Raw genomic sequence first — 20,829 nt, forward strand, 5'->3', positions numbered from 1 at the left:
TTCATAACTTAAATGTTCCATCCCAGGCAGCATTCTGGTGAATCTCCTCAAATTAGAAGTCGAATCATATCTTTCCTATAATGTGATGACTGGAACGGCACACAATATTCTAGCTGTGGCCTCACCAAGTTCTATACAACTCCAACATGAATTCCCTGCTTTTGTAATCCATTAATGATAAACGCAAGTATCCCACATGCCTTTTTCACCACCCTATTAACATGTCCTTCAGTCTTCAGTGAGCTATAGACAAATATGCTTTGTTTCACAAATTTGAAAAGGATTTCAGCTTTTTGTCAGCATATAATTTTGACACTTAATTTAAATATAAACCAGTGTTATTCAATTCAGCATTGAGGATGTGCTGAACCATTGAAAAAGCAGTTTTTCAGTTGAGAAACTAAACAGAGATCCCATCTACCATTCAGATGGATGTAAAAAATCCCACAGTGAAGAGGATCAGGGGACTTGATGCATGGGATTGAGGGTGATTTAGCAGTTTGCATCAGGCATTGGCTAGCTGATAGAAGACAGAGGGTGGTGGTTGATGGGAAATATTCAACCTGGAGTTCAGTTACAAGTGGTGTACCTCAGGGATCTGTTTTGGGGCTACTGCTGTTTGTCATTTCTATAAATAGAACATAGAACACTACAGCACAAACAGGCCCTTCGGCCCACGAGTTGCGCCGATCACATCAACACCTACCAATCCATAGACCTATCTATAACCCCCAATCCCACTACATCCCATATACTCATCCAGAAGTCTTTTAAAAGACCCCAGCGAGTTCGCCTCCACCACCACTGACGGCAGCCGATTCCATTCACTCACCACCCTCTGAGTGAAAAACTTACCCCTAACATCACTTCTGTACTTGCCTCCCCGCACCTTAAATCTGTGTCCTCTCGTAGCGACCATTTCAACCCGGGGAAATAGCCTCTGAGAATCCACCCTATCTATTCCTCTCAACATTTTATAAATCTCTATCAGGTCGCCTCTCAATCTTCGTCTCTCCAGGGAGAAGAGTCCCAGCTCCCTCAACCTATCTTCATAAGGCATGCCTCCCAATCCAGGCAACATCCTTGTAAATCTCCTCTGTACCCTTTCAATAGCTTCTACGTCCTTCCTATAGTGAGGCGACCAGAACTGCGCACAGTACTCCAAGTGAGGCCTGACAAGGGTCTTATAAAGACCCTTTATAAGATGACCTAGATGATGGTAGAAGGATGGGTTAGTAAATTTGCTGACGACACCAAAGTCAGAGGCGTTGTAGACAGTGAGGATGGATGTTACAGTTTGCAGAGGGACATAGATAAGCTGCAGAGCTGGGCTGAGAGGTGGAAAATGGAGTTTAATGCAGAAAAGTGTGAGGTGATTGACTTTGGTAAAAGTAACAGGAATACAGAACATAGGGCTAACAGAAGGACTCTTGGTAGTGTCGAAGAGCAGAGAGATCTCGGTGTACATGTGCATAGATCCCTGAAAGTTGGCACCCAGGTTGATAAGGTTGTTAAGAAGGCGTATGGTGTGTTAGTTTTTATTGGTAGAGGGCTTGAATTTTGGAGCCGTGAGGTCATGTTGTAACTGTACAAAACTCTGGTGCGGCCGCACTTGGGATTATTGCATACGGTTCTGGTCGCTGCATTATGAGGATGATGTGGAGGCACTGGAAAGGGTGCAGAGGTGTTTACCAGGATGTTGCCTGGTATGGTGGAAAGGTCTTATGAGGAAAGGCTGAGGGATTTGAGGTTATTTTCGTTAAAAAGGTTAAGAGGTGACCTAATTGAGGCATACAAGATGATCAGAGGGTTAGATAGGGTTGATAGTGAGAGCCTTCTTCGTCGGATAGTGATGGCTAACACAAGGGGACATAGCTCTAAATTAAGGGGTGGTAATTATAGGACGGATGTCAGAGGTAGGTTCTTTACTCAGAAGGTAGTAAGGGCGTGGAATGCCCTGCCTGCAGCAGTTGTGGACTCGCCAACTTTAAGGGCATTCAAATGGTCAGCGGATAGGCATATGGATAACATTGGAATAGTTTAAGTTAGAGAGGCATTAGATTGGTTCCACTGGTCGGTGCAACATAGAGGGCCGAAGAGCCTGTACTGTGCTGTAATGTTCAATGTTCTCCCAGTGTTCTGGTCAAAATGCATCCCTCAAACCAGCCTCGTTAATGTTGCACCTGATAAAGAAATAATTTTACTGCTTTTTTATTTTTGAAATGCATTAAAAGTTCAACTATGCAAGACAATTTCTACTTCATAACAAAAATCAAATGCTATAAATTAGTCTACCAAGGTGAAACCATACCATCACTTCCGTCAGAAGAGGCTGCACCATTTTGTAAACAAGGTAAATTTTGCAAACTGGCCAGTGAAAACTTCAAATTGTTTGCAATTTTATACAAAGCACTCTTGCTGGATGTGCTTGCTAACAGCCTAAAACAGTCAAAGAAAAAACTTGGTTAAATTCCCAATCAGCAAATCAAATTGTAATCAAGAGCAAGATCAAGAATGTACTTGAACACATACTGTGATGCTGCATCTAACATAATCTGGTTTTAGATCTTTTCCTGGTTTGTAGTTTCTACAGCACCTCCATGGCAAAAATGTATATATATATTTTACTGTAATATTACATACCTCTCAATAGTTAAAGCAAGTCCACTTGATAACATTAAATTCAGACTCTGGGGTCTTCCACTGAGATGACACAAAACCTTCAGAATGTTTTCCAAAACCTTTCAGAGAACAAATGTGAAAGGATTTGAACTTTCATCAGCATATCATCTTGACATTTAATTTGAATGTTTACCAGTGTTTTTCAGTTCAGCACTGAAAGGGTGCTGAACCATTGAAAATACAGTCTTTTAACTGACAAACTAAACCAAGATCCATCTACAATTTCAGCTGGCAGTAAAAGATCCAACTAAAAGGAGTGCTCTCAGGTGTTCTGGTCAAAATTCATCCTTCAACCAACATTAGTAAAACAAATTAATTTTCATGCATCTCACTCATGTTTGCAGGACCTTGCTGTACACAAATTGTTGCCATATTTTCTTTCATTGCAAGTGTGATCCAAGACTGCAGGAAACTTTGCAGTCAACCTGACCAAAAGGACAGTATTGCTTTCAGAGATTAGACTACAGAGCAGTCTAAGAGGAGGATAAACAAATAGATCTAATTAAAAGCCTTTGGCTAAGATCAACCCCAAGCTGGGATGCAAAGCCTTATCTTGTTAGCTTGGAACTGGTTGTGTCTCTTTGGGGGACCATGAATTGGATTCAATTAAATTTGGTTTGTGGAGCATGCAAGGAATGGATTTTGGGTTTGCCTGGTCCAGGCTAAGCATTGGCACTGTAACTTTAAGGATGGAGTAAAAAAATTGATAAAAAGCATTTTCAAAAGATTTTTGACCCACCACTTTCTATTTTATGACAGCAGAATGTTTTGCAATACTATTAAGTAGAAATAATTTGCACCTTGTGCTTTCCCTTTGAGTGGCTATCACATGGAAGTTAACTAGGTCTTGGTGCATTGCAATTTTTTGAACTAAATATCAGTTTTCATGATGGTATCATGAGTCAGAAACTAACTAAATGACCTGTAATTATACAATGGTCATCCATAATCTGTCCTTAAATGGCATAATTTTAAAATGTCTGTAAATTACTAAAGTTTAAAGCTAGTTAAATTTTTTACTGTCACTGCAATGATGTTACTGTGAAAATCTCCTAGTCGCCAAACTCCGACGCCTGGTTGGATACATGGAGGGACAATTTAGCATGGCTAATGCATCTAACCAGCACATCTTTCGAAATGTGGGAGGAAACTGCAGTACTGGAGAAAACCCACGCAGACACAGGGAGAACGAGCAGACTCTTCACAGATCGTGACCCAATTAAACCTGGGTCCCTGGCACTGAGGCAACAGTGCTAACCGCTGTGCCACCGTTAATAAAATTATTTAATTTTATTATTTAATTTTATTAAGTAATAAAATTATTTACACAGTTGTAATGAAATTAGTATCTCTGGTTTTACCTGATCTTTTGAGGATTGCTGAATTTTTGTACAAAGTTGACAGATTATTTCTTGCTCTTCAATTTCTTCACAAACCCTGAAAAGGACATTTGTGTGCATGCAATATCATGTTAAACTATTCTCAAATCTATGACATGATGAATTTAGATTCCAAAATATAAATCATGAAATTTCCCATGTAAATGCAATTGTTGTGCAGACAGAAGGATCAACATATCACCGATTTTCATTTGTAGAAGCAAAGACATCGATAGCACCTGTGGAGGCCCAATATGTTTGGGTTTGCTGTCCTTTATAGCAATCTATTACCAATCCCAGTGATCTGCTCTTCCTTTATTTCACTCCTCTGCAAATTTTTCCTGAAAAGATGCCACAGAAACTGCTTCATTCCATGCTTTGCATGAAGAAATTTCTCCTAATCTATCGCTCTCCATGTCTTTAGTGACAATTTTAAACAGAATATCTGCTGTAGCAGTGCGTTCGGCCTTGAGGGCCCAATAAGGATAAAGACTTTTAAAGCACTCAGTCGGACAGCCTGTTTATACTGGGTATAAATTCCATGATAAAAGGTTATTCATAGAATCCTATAGCGCTGAAGGTGGTCAGTCCGTCCATTGAGCCTGCACCGACAACAATCCCATCCAGGCCCAACCCCATCACCCCATGCATTCAGCTTAGCTAGTCAACCCCATCAGTAAGGGGCAATTTAGATGGCCAATCCACTTAACCTGCACATCTTTAGACGGTGGGAGGAAACTGGAGCACCCAGAGAAAACCCACACAGACACAGGGGGAATGTGCAACCTCCATACAGACAGTGGCCCAAGCCAGGAATCAAACCTGGGTCCCTGGCGCTGTGAGGCAGACGTGCTAACCACTATGCTACCGTGTTATTGATTTTCCTATTTAAAAGAGCTGATAATTGAAACAGAGGAGAATCTGATCATCTAGTAATAGGTCACCTTGTAGGTGGTAATGGCCGAACTGTGCATGCAAATGGGCGGGCAGACCACTTTCAGGCCAACCAAGCCCTGTTTAAGCTGAGGTGACCCAAGTTAAAATCTAATGATATATTTTTCATAAATACTCATTTTTGTCCATTTACTACTTTCTATTATAGACTTGCGTCACTTTTTTTTTTGAGCGACTTTACCAAATATTTCCTGCAAGGCTAAATCAACAATCCTAGGAGCTCCATAAGGTCGTTGCCCCAAATTTTGTGCCAAACTTCTGCTGTCACCTGGCCCATGGACTATCTAGCTTCAAAGAATTATTTGCAATCTCTAGTGGAACTGGAAGCTCATTAACGTCAGTTGAGGAGAGAATCAGGGTGAGTGGAGATTCCTACCTACTATCTACCACTAAGGCTCACATATGAACGGCAATACCCAGGAGTACAGGAGGCAAAGTTTATGCAATTCCTGCATAAGATGAAGTTTCACAGAAGAAATGAAGGTGGATAGATTGGCCAGAAAAAAAAATTAAACATTTACAAAAACAAGCATATTAATTACAGTATTATTGCAAGCCAAGTAAATTAATTGGAAAACAATCAAAATAAAACATTCTATTTTACAACATACTCATATTTATCCTTTTACTTCTCATTAACAGAAGAATGTGGAAGGAGGGAAAAGGGTAACTGGACCAAGGAAGGAGGAAGATAATGGGAAGAGAGATAAGGAAACAGAGATAAGAAAAAAAAAAGGAAGATTAGGTGGGATGCAGAGAGGATAGATAAGGGGAGAGACTGTCAGGATATACAAGTTTATAATTTGTACAAGGAAAACTAATTTTTGACTAGTTACAGCAGACCCATCTGCTTAAATTTCACATTTTTTTTGCAATAGGCAGGCAAGCTTTGTAATTCATGGGTTGCTGTCTTCAAATCTGAACACCAACCTTTTACATGCAAGACTTTAGTGAACTTTCTTCTCAGAGTGTTATGATTCTATAAGGAAAATACCATTTAAATCATTCTTTTATACCTGCTGGAAGAAAGAAGTGCAGCTAAAGCTCCAATAATAGCTTCCCAAAGATTATTTTCAACTGGCTTTTTCAGTAAGTGGCAAAGGTACTTCAGCGCATTGGCATCAATAATAGCTGTACACAGGTCACTGTTTTCACTTAGAATTCCAAGTGCAATGCATATGCTTTCTTGTAGTTCTGCATTGGTTACTAAAATCAGAGAGATTTCAGAGCAGTGAAAAATGTTTCCATTAGTTTTGACAATTTAAATTATAGCATAAGCATATAGCATATTGAACAAGACTTTGAGATTTAGATGGTCGGAAATCTTTATTAATGCTGAAAGTTGGGATGGATTTCTTACCCTGAAGTAGGTCCACAAGCACATAAATTCCTCTCTCATTTTTGATTTCATCCAGATTTCTGCAATAAAAAGATGGATAATAAATACTGGCCTAGCCAGTGATGTTCATACCCTGTGAAACAATTATATTTTTCAATTAAAAATTCAGAATTGAGGCAGTATGTTTGAACATATATCTTCCTTAAGGTTGTAAGCTGCTCACTCTCTCTGATAGGTCTTTGTCATATAGGTTTAGGCAGCAAAAGTTGTCAAGCTTTTTGGCTGCAGTGGTCAGGGGTTATCACAGCTAAACCTTGTCTGGTCTGACCCAAAGGTCAAGGTGTACTCTTTCAGCAATAGTGTTCAGGATTAGATTGGAAAGCATACCTGGATCCTTCCTCCCCAGATCTTAGGTATACAGATCATTTGTTGCAATAGTGCTGCTGTCGTGATTGCAATCAAAATTGAATTGCAGAACTGTTACCGACGAAGCACCCAGGAGACGCTTTCTAATTTTTTTTCAATGATGATACAATGTGATAAGTCCATTTTGGATTTCCTTTTCTCTGTCTCTGTACTGATTCTAGCTACTGCCATACCTCAGAAAAGAGAAATGGTGGATAATCTGCACAGACCTCTCCCAATTCTGCTCTTTAACTAATCTCTATGTCGAGTGTGTTTATTTTTGTCTTGGGTGGATACAGAAAGTCCTTAAAAGTAAAATGCAAAGTTCAAATGTTCTTTCCAATTAACTTGATAATAATAGTTCTTAGCTTAATTTGGATACATCCATAATGAGGCAGCTGCTTTCAGAACATGACATTTCAAATCTCCAGATTGAGCAAGTGCAAAGGAAGAAAACCACGCCTAGTGGCAGTTCTGATGGATTACAAACTGAGCATCTATGAGGAGGTGTCTGCTCACTAAGTGCTGCCTGATGGCGCTGTTGACGATACCTGTGACCATTTTGCTGATGATCGAGATGATTTGTCCTGCTTTTCGTGGACACATCATAGCTGGGCAGTTTTCCCACAATGCCAGGTAGATGTCAGTGTTATAAGCTCTACAGGAACAGCTTGGCTAAGGGTACAACTAGTTCTGGAGTAGAAATCTTCAGTACTATTGCTGAAACCTCATCAGGGTCCTTTGAAGCATCCAGTGTCTTCAGCTGTTTCTTAGTACCATGTGGAGTGAATCAAATTAGTTGAAGACTGATATCTGTGATGTTGGGAACCTCAGGATGAGGATGGGATGGATTATGCACTTGTCAATTCTGGGTGAAGATGGTCGCAAGTGCTTCAGGCTTGTTTTTTGCACTGACATGCTGGTCTTCCCCATCACTGAGATGGGGTATTTGTGGAGTTGACTCCTCCAGTTAATTACTCATCACCTGTGGCAGAACTGTAGAGCTTGGGCTCACTCTGTTGGTTGTGGGATCCCTTAGTTCAGTCTGTTGCATGCTGCTTATTTTGTTTGGCATGCAAGTAGTCCTGTGTTATAGCTTCACCAGAGTGCATCTTATTTTAGGTACCCCTGGTGCTGCTCCTGCATTCTTCATTGAACCTGGGTTGATCCTCGAGCTTGATAGTAATGGTAGAGTGGGGGATATGCCAGCCCAGGAGATTACAGACTTTGGTTGTATGCAATTCTGCTGTTGTTGATGGCACACAGGATCTCATGGATACTCAGCTTAGAGTTGCTAGATCTATTCAAAATTATCCCATTTAGCATGGTGGTAATGCCATACAACATAATCTGTGTAATAATTTAGCACATGTGGTGCACATTTAATTGAGAACTCAATAGTAAGAATACATACTCAAGTATTCCACTGTATATGTTGCCCATATCATCTACATGGTAACAAGCTTGGGAATAAGTATCTTTTCTAATGCTAGTACATTATCCTTTAATTACATGATCTAGCCACCAGAAGCAGAATTTTACCCAAACAGGGGACATGAATGAACACGGGCAGGCATCTAATTCCAAAATGCCTAGTGGCAACCTCCTGTCAGCAGAATCGGAGAGGGCCAGTGTTTCTGGATGCATCTGAGGAACCCTCGCCACACAACCCCTTCCCCTACCTGGCAACAGATGCAGGTCATCCTGCATGATGAGTTTTCCCTCCACTGTGCTAGCCTGGTAGGCATGGCTATTTTTTTTGGTTCATGTGTTTTAAATGTGCTGACAGTGCACCTCAACAGGTCATCCTCTCTCCCTGCATGCAGCTCCCTCTGCGATAAAGAGTCTTTTATTGGCGCTCCAGCTTTCTGAGCCTGCTCTTCTTAAATTGAACACAAGTGCATCTTCTGACTTTTTTGTTATTCTTTCATGGGACGTGGGTGCCGCTGGTTTGGCCAGCATTTTTATTTCCCAAGCCCTGTTGACCTTATCCATTAATTATCTGATCATGACAAAATCACTGTTGGGGACTGAACCCAACTGTTGGGTCCCCAATTTGACCATGACCCTGGGGTCTTGACCCAAAGCATAAAATCCAGGCCCAATTCCTGTAAATTACTCAGAATATTTTCCATGTTTTTCTTTCTCCACAATGATTTTTCTCCACAACGAAAATACCTAGTGTCCAAAACATGGGTTTAAATAAACTGAAAAAAAAACTGTTCAATTTTTCTGTAGAACATCTGGAGCCGTCAAAGAAGGTTGACTAGTATTTAAAATAATCTTACCTTACTTGCGTCTTGGCCAAATGAGTCATTGCAACTATTACATCAGCTTGTTCTTTTGGAATAGAGAGGAACTTTAGCAATCTGCACAGGAAGGGTAAACTTTCTGATGCAGTGTCTGCAGGATACCGCAGCACCATGTTTTTGAGTTCCTCCATTGTTGTGGTGCTTAATGAAGATGCTTTAAAACAAAAGGTAAACCATTTTAAACATGATTAGACTAGGCTATTTTGTGAGATTATATTGGAGCAAGGTGATGCATTTACATCATTTCACAAAAGGTGGCACAGTAGTTTCACAACAGTTAGCACTGCTGCCTCACCAGCGCCAGGAATACGAGTTTGATTCCTGGCTTGGGTCACTGTACAGAGTTTGCACATTCTCCCTATGTCTGTGTGGGTTTCCTCCACTTTCCTCCAACAGTCTGAAAGACATGCTGGTTAAGTGCAATGGCCATGATAAATGCACTCTCAGCATACCCGTACAGGCAATGGAGTATGGTGACTAGGGGATTTTCACAGTAGCTTCATTGCAGTGTTAATGGAAGCCTACTTGTAACATAATAAATAAATATTATTCAGAATTAATAGAACTGCCATATTAGAAACTCAGACTAAAACAAAAATCTGATCTATCTCCATCTGAAACTGCCACCTGTCACACAACCCTCCTAAAAGTGCTGCAGTCTAATAAAATTCACTAAAGGCTGGAGGGCAAAGAGAAAAGGTAATTTAAAAAAGCTAATGGAGTGTTGGCCTGTATCTCAAGGGGTCTGGCATACAAAAGGGTGAAAGTGACAGTGCAGTTCAATAAAGCTCTGGTTAGATGTTTAGAGAACTGAACTCAGCTTGGAGTAGTACATCTTAGGAAGGAGATATTGGCCCGAGGAGTGCAACACAGATTCACCAGAATAAAGCTGGGGCTAAAATAGTTAATTTATCAGGCTAGATTGCATTGACTAGGTTTACATTGCCTCAGGTGTGTAAGATTAAGCAGTGTTTCCACGGATTGCTTAAGTTGATTTAAAAAACTGTTGGGAGAATCAGAACAAGTGGGAGTAATCTGAAAAATTAAAGATGAGCTGTGGTTAGGAAGGACTACTTCACACAAGGGTAGTGGGAAGCCGGAGCTCTCCCTCCTCAAAAAACTGCTGAGACAAACTAAACTGGAAGTGTCAAACCAAAGCTGGACTGACTGCTGATAGCCAAGGTACTTAAGGGTTACAAAATGAAGTGGCAAGCTAGAATTAAGATTCAGATCAGCTATGATCCAACTGAATAACAACACAGGTTCAAGGTGGTGAATGGCCTATTCCTGTTCCTAATTTCTAAACAGCAGCACACTGAGCAATGCAACAGGAGATATTGTAAAGTAGTACAAATACAACCTCTTGCTTATTTAGAAATTTAAAAAAATGTCTTTGCACAGACTTAGATTATTCAGAGCTCAAAAATAGAATATATAATTCTTGCATTTTTGTAGCTCTTTTAATGTAGTAGACCATGAAATGAGCTCCATATGAGGACTATCGGCAGAATTCAACACAAAACATGTGGAGATGATGTGATAAACGACCAAAAGTTTGGTCAAAGATAAATTTTAAAAAACATCTTAAAAGTGGTAAGAGGTTCAGGGAGAAAATCCTAGAGCTTTGGGTGAAAGCAGCTGATAATGGTGGAGCATGAAAATTGTGGGTGAAGCTTTTGAAAATAGAGGTTGGCAAATTTTGGTCAGCAAGCACAGGCATGATGGGCTAACAAGGTGTAGAATCATAGAATCCCAATAAGGTAGAAGGAGGTCATTCAACCCATCGAGTCTGCACTGACAACAATCCCGCCGTGGCCCTATCCCCGTAACCCCATGCATGTACCATTCTAACCTCCTGACACCTGGGTCAATTTAGCACGGCCAATCAACCTAACCCACACATTTTAAGACTGTGGGAAGAAACCAGAGCACCCGAGGAAACCCATGCAGACACAGGGAGAAAGTGCAAACTCCACACAGACAGTGACCCGAGGCCGGAATTGAACCTAGGTCCCTGGCGCTGAGAGGCAGCAGTGCTAACCACTGTGCTGTTTGGTCAGCTCAGATTTGGAACAGCTCAAATTTAGAAGGTGGAAGGGAGAGCAGTCAGGATAACATAAGAATAGTCAGGCCTACAGGAAACAAAAGTATGCATGATGGTTTCAGCTCCCGATAAGCTGCAGCGAAGACAATGTCGATCTTCTCACCAAATGGCTGTTCAAGGATTTCATAACTCTGCAGTTGGAAGGCAGTGGTATAATCAAAGTCCACATGTATTTACAAAAGGAAAATCACGCTTCACAAATGCATTGGAATTTTTTGAGGTTGTAACTAGTAGAGTTGACCAAGGAGAACCAGTGGATGTGGTTTATTTTGACTTTCAGAAGGCTTTTGACAAGGTCTCACATAACAGATTACTATGTAAAGTTAAAGCATGTGGGATTGCAGGTAATGTATGGAGATGGATAGAAAGCTGGTTAGCAGATAAGAAGCAAAGAATTGTCATAAACAGGTTTTTTTCTGATTGGCAGTCAGTGTCCAGTAGGGTTCAGCAGGGATCTGTGCTAAGACCCCATCTGTTCACATTATATATTAATGATTTGGAAGCAGGAACTTAACGTATTATCTCCAAATCTGCAGATGATTACAAAGTTGGGTGGAAGGGTGAGCTGTGAGAAGGATGCAGAGATGTTTCAGCATGATTTGGATAGGCCAAGTGTGTGGGCATCTGCATGCAGATGCAGTATAACGTGGATATATGTGAGGTTATCCACAGTGGTAGCAATAATAGGAAGACAAATTATTACTTGAATGGATGTAAATTGAGAGAGGTGGATACTCAACGAGACCTTGGAGTCCTCATGCATCACTGAAAATAAGCACACAGATACAATAGCCTTAAAGAAGGCAAATGGTATGTTGGCCTTCATAGCGAAAGGATTCGAGCATAGGGATAGGGATGTTTTATTGCAATTCTATAGGGCATTGGTGCAGTTGCGTGCACACCTGTGTGCAGTTTTGGTTTCCCTTATCTGAAGAAGGATATCCCTACTGTCGAGAGAGTACAGCCAAGGTTTACCAGGTTGCTGAGATGGCAGGCCTGTCATATGAGGAAAGACCAAGTCAGTTAGGATTTTATTCATTGGAATCCAGAAAAGTGAGAGGGGATCAGATAGAAACTTATAAAATTCTAATAGGGTTAAACAGGATAGATTCAGAAAACGTGTTCCCATTGGTGGGGGAGATCAGAACTAGGGGTCATAGTTTGAGGATAAGGGGTAAATCTTTTAGAACTGAGGCATGGGGAAATGTCTTCACCCAGAGTGGTGAATGTGTGAAATTCACTACCACAGAATGTAGTTGAGGCTAAAACATGGCCTGATTTCAAGAAGAAATTAAATATCATTCTTGGTGCTAAAAGGGATCGGGGAGGGCGGGGGGGAATCAGGATATTGAATTTGATGATCAGCAATGATCAAAATGAATGATGGACCAAGCTTGAAGGGTCAAATGGCCTACTCCTGCTGCTAGTTTCTATGTTTAAGAGCCTCTTAAAATTGCTACTGTTTTCAGATTCATATCACTGTTTATGATCAGATACCATATTTTAGGCGACTGAATTTTGGCTAACATTTAAGCTAAAAATGTTCAAATAAACTATCAGAACAGTTTATTAACTTTGTAATCAGGTAAACATTACTTACAATTTTGATCTCCTAAAAGTGCACAAACAGAAGAACAGACGCATGACTTGGAGCCGGTTTGACTATTCATTACTGCTTCTTCTGGAAATAATTGGTCTAAAATTGCAGGTGGCCCTCCACCCTGTCCTTTAGGTATAATACACTCTGATAGTTTTAAAGAGCCAGTAGCAGAGGGATCTCGTACAACAACGTGGTAGCAGACATCATCAGCTGCAAAGAAAAAGAAAGCTTTTCAAAATACAAGGAAAGATTTTAAAATATTAAATTGATAAACATGTGCTAAAAGTGAACAGGAAAATTTCATACAAGTATTTGTCTACTAATGTTTGGATTTTCAAAAGACCTTAAGGTGCCACATAATAACTTCATAGTATTACAATGGATAGCAAGCCAGTTACATAAAAGAAAATAAGCAGTAAGGTTTGAAGGTATTTACTCAGACTGTGGAATATGGTCACCTGTAGGATTAGTGCTGGGACTACTGCTGTTCACCGTTTATATAAACGATTTGGACTCGGGATTTGGAAATATAAATTTCAAAACGTGTGTTTGGCACCAGATTTGAAGGTGCAAAGGGTAGAACTGCAACATAATAAAGGAAGTCAATAATGAATGTGGCATCACAAGGGAGTAGTTATTGTGAACAACATGGGTAGAGTTAAGGTGTCAGAAAAGCATGTGATGAGAAGATAATCAAAGTATATGGTGATGGAGTTAGATAAAGAAGGGAGGATAAACACAACACAGACCTGTTGGGTCAAATGCCCTGTTGCTGTGCTTTAAAAAAAATGTAATTAACAGGAAATACCATTCTGAAGAGTGATGGGTGACTTGATTGAAGTATTAAAGATCTTGAATGGTGTTGACATGTGGGTGTAGAAAGGTTGTTTCCTCTTGTGGGCATCCAGAACTAGAGGGCACTGTTTTAAAATTAATGGTTGCCCTTTTAAGACAGAGATGAGAACATTTTTCTCTTAGAGGGTCGTTGACTTCGTCTCAAAAGGCAGTAGAGGTGGGGTTATTGAGGTAGAAAGAGTTTTGTTAGGCAAGGGAATCAAAGGCTCTTGGAGGCATGGAATTCGAAACACAAAACAGATCCGTCATAATCATATCAAATGGTGGAGCGGGCTTGAGGGGCCAAATGATCTACTTCTGCTTCTATTTCATATATTCATAAAGAAGAAAATTAGAATTAAAAAAGTTTTAATTCTAAAGATTACTATTAACAAATCTGAAATTTCACCAGAAGTTTTATTGTTAATGGACAGTCATCATTTGAGCTATACAGGTTAAAAAAAAATGACTGAAGTGTACTTCCCAACGCAGACTTCAAATTTTGTTCGTAAATGTGTTTAAAAACTCAATTTAATTCCAGGAAACTCATTTGCCCAGATATAATTTTGTATATTTTCAGGTATTATCAATTCAATATCAACTCACTTGTATCATTTCTATTCTGTTCAATAACTTTAACTTGGAGCTCCTTGCCCCAAAAAGTAGCCCATTCCAATTCTTTAATCTCTAGGTTCCAGTTTCTTTCCACAGGCTCCACATCAAATAGTGAACAGCAGATGGCCTGCAACACCAAGATAATCACACAGCTATATTAATCTACAATCATGATCATGTGTAAAGTTAGGTGGTCACAGTTAAGCAACATAACTTCAGGATTTGTATTTCTAATAGGTGAACATGTTAAAATAACTTGTTGTTTAGGACAATTATCTGCATTGGAAATAAATTTGCTAGGCTAGACTTCATGGCATCCTTCTGTGTCAAAAATGACTGTGACTCTATATAAAACTTGCCGATATGGCATGCATTTCTTTTGGACCAAAGTGCTCGACAGGAACAATTATTGAACAAAATATAACACATAGTGCAACACTATTTGGGCAAAGAGTCTGGTTAAGAAGGTAGTTTTAAGAAGCATCTTAAAGAGATGAGAGAGGTAGACAGGAAATTCCAAAGCTCAGAGCCAAGATAGCTGAAGACATAATTGCCAATGATATTGCAAAGAAAATCAGAGTATGGAAGCGGCCAGAACTGGGACAAATGCAGAGATCTTGGTAGACTGTAGGGTTGGAGAAGGTTATAGCGGTAGTGCTGTGGTAGGAGTTGTAAAGAAGTATGAGAATTTAAAAACAAGGTGTTCCTGGATTGCAAGATGTAGAATCCATGTGCATAGAGGTGATGGGTGAACAGGACTTACTAGTGTGAGTGAGGAGCTTATGAACAGCAAATGTTTGGATAAGCATACAGATGGTGCAAGTTAAATTACAAAAAAGTCAGGAGAGTAATAGAATTGTCAAACTGAGGGGCAAGGATGAGCATGAAAAATACTGTTGAGATAGGGAAATATTAGATTTGGAATTGGAGAGGCAGTGGCACAGTGGTATTGTCACTGAACTAATAATCCAGAGATTCAGAATAATTCCCAAGTTCGAATTCCACCATGGCAGATGGTTAAATTTGAATTTAATTGAAAAAAAGAGTCTGCAATTAAAAGCCTAACAATGACCATGAAAGCATTGTTGTAAAAATCCATCTGGTTCATTAATGTCCTTTAGGGAAGGAAATCTGTCATCCTTATTTGGTCTGGGCTGCATGTGATTCCAGGCCCACAGCAAAATGGTTGACTCTCAAATGGCCTGACAAATAACTCAATCCAAAGGCCAGTTAGGGACGGACAATAAATGCCACCCCAGCCTGCGACGTGACATCCCTCAATGAGTAAAAAGAGAAGCAATTCTGTCAGGCAAGTTAGGAATAAAAATTCCTGCACTATTCAGTCATTCATGATTTTCTAGAATCACGCCTGAAGAATCATGAATGGGATGCTGGCCTTCGTAGCAAGGGGGATTGAATATAAAAGTAGGGAGGTCTAGCTGCAGCTGTATAGGGCACTAGTGAGGCCGCAGCTGGAGTAGTGTGTGCAGTTTTGGTCTCCGCACTTACGCAAGGATATTTTGGCCTTGGAAGGAGTGCAGAGGAGGTTTACTAGGCTGATACCGGAGTTGAGGGGGTTGAACTATGAGGAGAGGCTGAATAAACTAGGCTTGCACTCGTTAGAGTTTAGAAGAATGAGGGGAGATCTCATTGAGACATACAAGATGATGAATGGGATGGATAGGATAGAGGTGGAGAGGCTCTTCCCGCTCAGAAAGGACAGTAGGACTAGAGGGCACAGCCTCAAGATAAAGGGGGGACGGTTTAGAACGGAGTTGAGGAGGAACTTCTTCACTCAAAGGGTGGTGAATCTCTGGAATTCTCTGCCCGTTGAAGTGGTGGAGGCTGCCTCGCTAAATATTTTTAAGACGCGGGTTGATAGGTTTTTGATAGGCAAGGGGATTAAGGGTTACGGGGAGAGGGTGGGAATGTGGAACTGAGACACGACAGATCAGCCATGATCTTACTCAATGGCGGGCAGGCTTGAGGGGCTAGATGGCCTACTCCTGCTCCTATTTCTTATGTTCTTATAACGAAGAAGGAACTTCAACAATACAGTTAATTCAAGATAAGAGCTCGGATTCTTCAGCACTTGCTGTTAAGTGCTTATCTAATCATTTACCTAAGTACTAAGAGCATTGCTCTTCGTGAACAAATAAATCTAGGTTCTAAGAAAATTGACTGGTAAGGCAGAAAAAAAATCAATGTCACATAAAAATGGGCAGCAATGGTAGCAGGTAAATATTTAAATTTAATTTATCTAATGGTTCAGACCATATAGAGAATGCATAAAGTGATTAAATACAGAAACTTTAATTCAAATAAGTTTAGATAGGGAATATAATGTAGGTGATGTGCTGTGAGAGACAGAGCACCCAGATAATTTTGCAAACCTGGTCAATCACATCCAGAGTAAGTAGCTGCATCTTGAGGAACTTCAGCTGAGATTTGTTGAGCTGGAGTCTGAGTTGCTGACATTGGTGGGGCATCAGGGAGAAGTTACCTAGACACTTTGGTTCAGGAAGTCATCACATCCCTTAGGTAATGGCACAGGTGTAGTTTGGGACTGTGAACAGTCAAGTTGCCCCAGGTGCAGTGTGAGAACAGCCTTGACCAGTGTCTTTATCTGCTGCCTGTATCCTCAGTGGATAAGGGCAAAGTCTGCAGAGAGCACGAACAACTGATCACAGCATTATGGTAGGAAGCTATTCAAATAGGGAAGGAAATAGGATTCTGGCAGCAGTATGGTACAATATAGTCAGGGGTTAGATACTGTTCTCTGCAACTGTGACCAGGAGTTCCAAAGACTGTGCTATCTGTCCGTTGCCAGGGTTGAAGACATCTCTTCCCAGCTGCAGAAGAACCTTTGAGTGAAAAGCTGTTATAGTCCATGTATGAACCAGCAACACAGATAGCACTCGCAATCAGATTGTGCTGAGAAGCTTTAATAAACATAACTTTAAAAGGTAATTTCTGGATTATTAAATGAGGGGAAATTTATAAATCTGAAGAGAAAAGTCAGTGTATCAATATTGGTAAAAAAAATGTGTAACAGGAGGAAGAGTGTTTAATGGTAATGGTGCATCAGTGAATAAGGTCAAATCAGGGAAAATTGGTAAAACATTAAAATTAAATACCAACTGAATGCACAAAATATTTGCAATAAGACACATGAAAAAATGCCACAAAGAGGGATAAATGAGAATGATTTAATAGCCATTACTTAGACGTGGTTGCGTAGCCACAAGGCTGGAAATTAATATTCCAGAGAACTTAAAAACAGTTAATTTGAAAGTACCATTTTCTTTCTTTAATCTCATGTTTAGCTGTAGATTATAAAAGAAACAATCCTTTCCAATATTAAATATGGTTTCATTAACAATTAAAACTGACCTGAAAAGGAAGCTGAAGAGCATCTTCTACCAGAGGTTGAACGTTGTTCAAAGAAACACAGCTGCATGTCCCAAAATCCACAAAGAACACCATATAATTCTTTTTGGAATAGAGAACTGTCAAGACCTTCACTCTATGCCATCTGGAATTTTAAGAAAAATTTGACCATTAGTTTTCCAAGTGAAGAAAAAGTTCAAGACACTGCCAATCCATAACCAACAGCAAAATCTTTCACTTCAGTATCTGTGCCCTTTCAACACATTGTTTTTACACGAAAAAACATCTAGTTTTGAAGTCCATATCAACATTCAGTCCAATTGGTAAACTTAATGCAGTAGCCTGTCCACAACTGACAGCAACAAGCTGATTTCCTGCGAGATACTCAATTGGGAAGTAGCTGTGTAGCCAATAAAAGCTGACAGATGCAGCCTATCACTACTGGTCATAGGGGAATCTAACAACACAAGGCAAGTACGTGGTTTGGAATTACAATCACGAGAGGGGGAGAGGAAAGGAAGTTCAGGGAAGCTGAGATTCAGAACTATCTTCTGAGGTTTAGATTTTTCATTTGCTCTATAAGGAAACCAAAAAAATGATAAAACCTCCTTTGCTGGGTCCCTTCTGGCCCTGTGTACTGTTTTCAGCAGATTTGATTTGGATAGCAAGCCAACAGTTCTTCCTTGAATTTTTTGTTTGTTACGAAAAGGAGGACCTTTGGGTTTTGAAGTGCAATTAGTATACATATGTTTTTTTTGTAGTCAGGTGACCTCTACCATGAGAGGCTTTCTGTAGAACAGAAAGAGCAGCATCGTTCACTAGAATCAACAACTAGTGATGACAATGCCAGTGCTGCAGTACCATGTCAATGGTGAAATTGGCTTGCAGGGCAATGTCAGCGAGACCGGTCTGGGAGCAATTCAGATGCAGCAAGGACAACTAGTCACATTTGTGTCCAGGGCACTAACACAAATGTGACAGCGCTATGCTTGGATTGAGAAAGAGTACCAGGCTATTATTGTTTTTGCTTCTGAGCATTTTCATTAGTAGCTGCCCAAGAAAAACAAAACGACAATGGAATCCAATTACAAGCCCCTTCAAAACATTTTTGGTAAACAGTTACTATCTGCTCCAAAGTGTCCGTAAATAATGCAATTATGTTTACATAGATGTAATCCGGATGTGACATACAAACCAGGAAAATAGATGTACATTGCAGATACGCTGTCAACAGCCGCTCCAATGAAGAATGGTGAGAAGTCTATGACAGAACATAAAATCTTCCAGATTCAATGCAAAGCAGCAGCGAGACATGATACTGGCCCAGCAGAAGCATTAAATCTGACGAAGGGCCCAGTTCAAATGAAGCAAACTACCTAATAGGATACCACTCTACAAGCACTACAACAAGCAGCAGTGAAAGGGTAGTCAGAGAGAATCAAGGACACATCTGTTGTCACAAGAACATACTGGGTGTACTGTGATTAACTCTCAGGCGTAGATGGCACCTTATAAGAGGAATTAAGAGTACTCATCCCCAGGTTGAGAGGAGAAATGCTGAAGTGCATCCATGCAAGCCATCAAGGAATTCAATCAACTCAGTCCCCTGTGTCACATATGGATTTCTGTAGCAGATGACCTGTGCCGCGAGGCAGTCACTGTCAGCAGATAAAGCCCCTCATGGAGAAACACTGATGTAGCTTGTAGTTCCAAGGCCTTGCAAGCAGTTTTCTTTACCCTTCTTCAACTGAGTTCAAACTCACATCTGGAACTTTTTCCAATTTCTCTTCCCAGCATAAAAGAATGATTGACGGTGAATGGGGCAATGCACAAATAGCTAAGAGCCAGGTTTGTTTTTTCCCCACATGTCAGAGATTTTGAATGTTCTTCAAAACAGTAACAATTTTATCTTCTCAAAATATTTAATTGACATGAATTTCAAATTAATCAGTAAAATCCATACAAGTTTTTTTGTTAAAGTTTCAGATTTTCATATAAAATCCAAAAGACTAACCACATGGCCTAAGTTGCACCCCTGTGACATTCCTGCTTGGTTAGGTAATGCTATCTTTATCATGAATATTAGCTTTATGTTGTGCTCTATAATGATTGAAGAAGAAAACAAGTGCTAAGCCCATTCACTTGCTTGGCAAGACACACAACAAAAAGCTGCAGTGCAAGATTTTTGATCAGGACATCTGATAGTTACCTCTTTGTTGTTTCACAGAATGCCAAGCACAAGTCACCAACAGCTGGTATGTAACTGCCAGAAACAAAAGCATCCCTTTCCTTCACTTTTTGGTTAATTTCATTCTCTAATGTGCAGAGTCTGGTGGAAGAGAAAAATAACCTTTAGCTTAGTAATCTTTAGCCATTTGCTCAATTTCATTTGAGGTGTGTGCGCATGGGATAAGATGAAAACCACTTTTACAAATTCTGATCTGTACCAATACAAAATTATTTACTCACGCTTCCCGTGTTGCTACTAACTGCACGTGGAATTGCTTTGGACTATGGAATTCAGAAATTATGACTGAATGATAGTTTCCATCATTCACGAGAGTGGCTTGTTTTAACTTCTTATCATAAAGTTGCCTAGAAAACAAATCGTTAAATTTGCACCAAGTGTGGTTTTACAGATGTACTATTGGAAATCACTTGATTAGAATGAAAGAAAATTCTTCAAATAGCACATTCTTATTAACTGAATTGGGAAGATTTTTAGCGTCAGTTAGAGAGGGGATGTGTCCTCTTTTCTTCATGCTCTGCCACTTTTCTTTTGGCTCATGTCCAATACTTGTTGCTCCCTATAATGCCTTGCCCTCATCTTGTGTCTTCTTGCCTCCTAAGCCCTTTTTCTTCTTATATATTATTTGTGTTAGTTTTTTCTTATGTGGGGTGAATGAGGGATATCCCTGTGTGGCAGAAGAGGAGTAGTGCAGGGGCGGGGGGAGGGGGGGGGGATACAAAGAAAAATAGGGTGATGGTCTGCTTCTGTTACATTTTAGGTGGTTGGGGGCAGGTGGGTGTTGAGGTGGTGTGTGTTAGAACATAAGAACATAAGAAATAGGAGGAGGAGTAGGCCATCTGGCCCTTCGAGCCTGCCCCGCCATTCAATAAGATCATGGCTGATCTGTCGTGGCTCAGTTCCACTTTCCCGCTCTCTCCCCATAACCCTTAATCCCCTCTCTTATCAAAAACCCATCAACCCGCTT

General features: G+C 40.2%; 1 protein-coding gene and 1 long non-coding RNA gene across 2 annotated transcripts in view; both read right to left on the reverse strand.

The window, feature by feature from the left end:
- tdrd12 (tudor domain containing 12) overlaps positions 1-20,829 on the reverse strand; it is a 110,388-nt gene that overhangs the window by 10,381 nt on the left and 79,178 nt on the right. Inside the window, exons 24-32 of the mRNA XM_080187222.1 lie at positions 20,084-20,209; positions 19,824-19,943; positions 17,618-17,759; positions 14,216-14,351; positions 12,776-12,985; positions 6,032-6,080; positions 4,044-4,119; positions 2,644-2,741; positions 2,312-2,439 (exon numbers count right to left, since the gene is read on the reverse strand). Coding sequence (XP_080043348.1) covers positions 2,312-2,439; positions 2,644-2,741; positions 4,044-4,119; positions 6,032-6,080; positions 12,776-12,985; positions 14,216-14,351; positions 17,618-17,759; positions 19,824-19,943; positions 20,084-20,209 — 1,085 coding nt within the window. The remainder of the gene's footprint in view (positions 1-2,311; positions 2,440-2,643; positions 2,742-4,043; positions 4,120-6,031; positions 6,081-12,775; positions 12,986-14,215; positions 14,352-17,617; positions 17,760-19,823; positions 19,944-20,083; positions 20,210-20,829) is intronic.
- On the reverse strand, positions 6,082-9,127 carry LOC145342537 (uncharacterized). Its single transcript, XR_013886557.1, has 3 exons — positions 9,048-9,127; positions 6,376-6,434; positions 6,082-6,221 (listed from the first exon to the last, which is right to left on the reverse strand). It is a non-coding gene; the product is annotated as an uncharacterized LOC145342537 (long non-coding RNA).

This window comes from Carcharhinus amblyrhynchos, chromosome 4 (assembly GCF_965287045.1).
Source record: "Carcharhinus amblyrhynchos chromosome 4, sCarAmb.v2.hapA, whole genome shotgun sequence".
Taxonomy (NCBI): domain Eukaryota; kingdom Metazoa; phylum Chordata; class Chondrichthyes; order Carcharhiniformes; family Carcharhinidae; genus Carcharhinus; species Carcharhinus amblyrhynchos.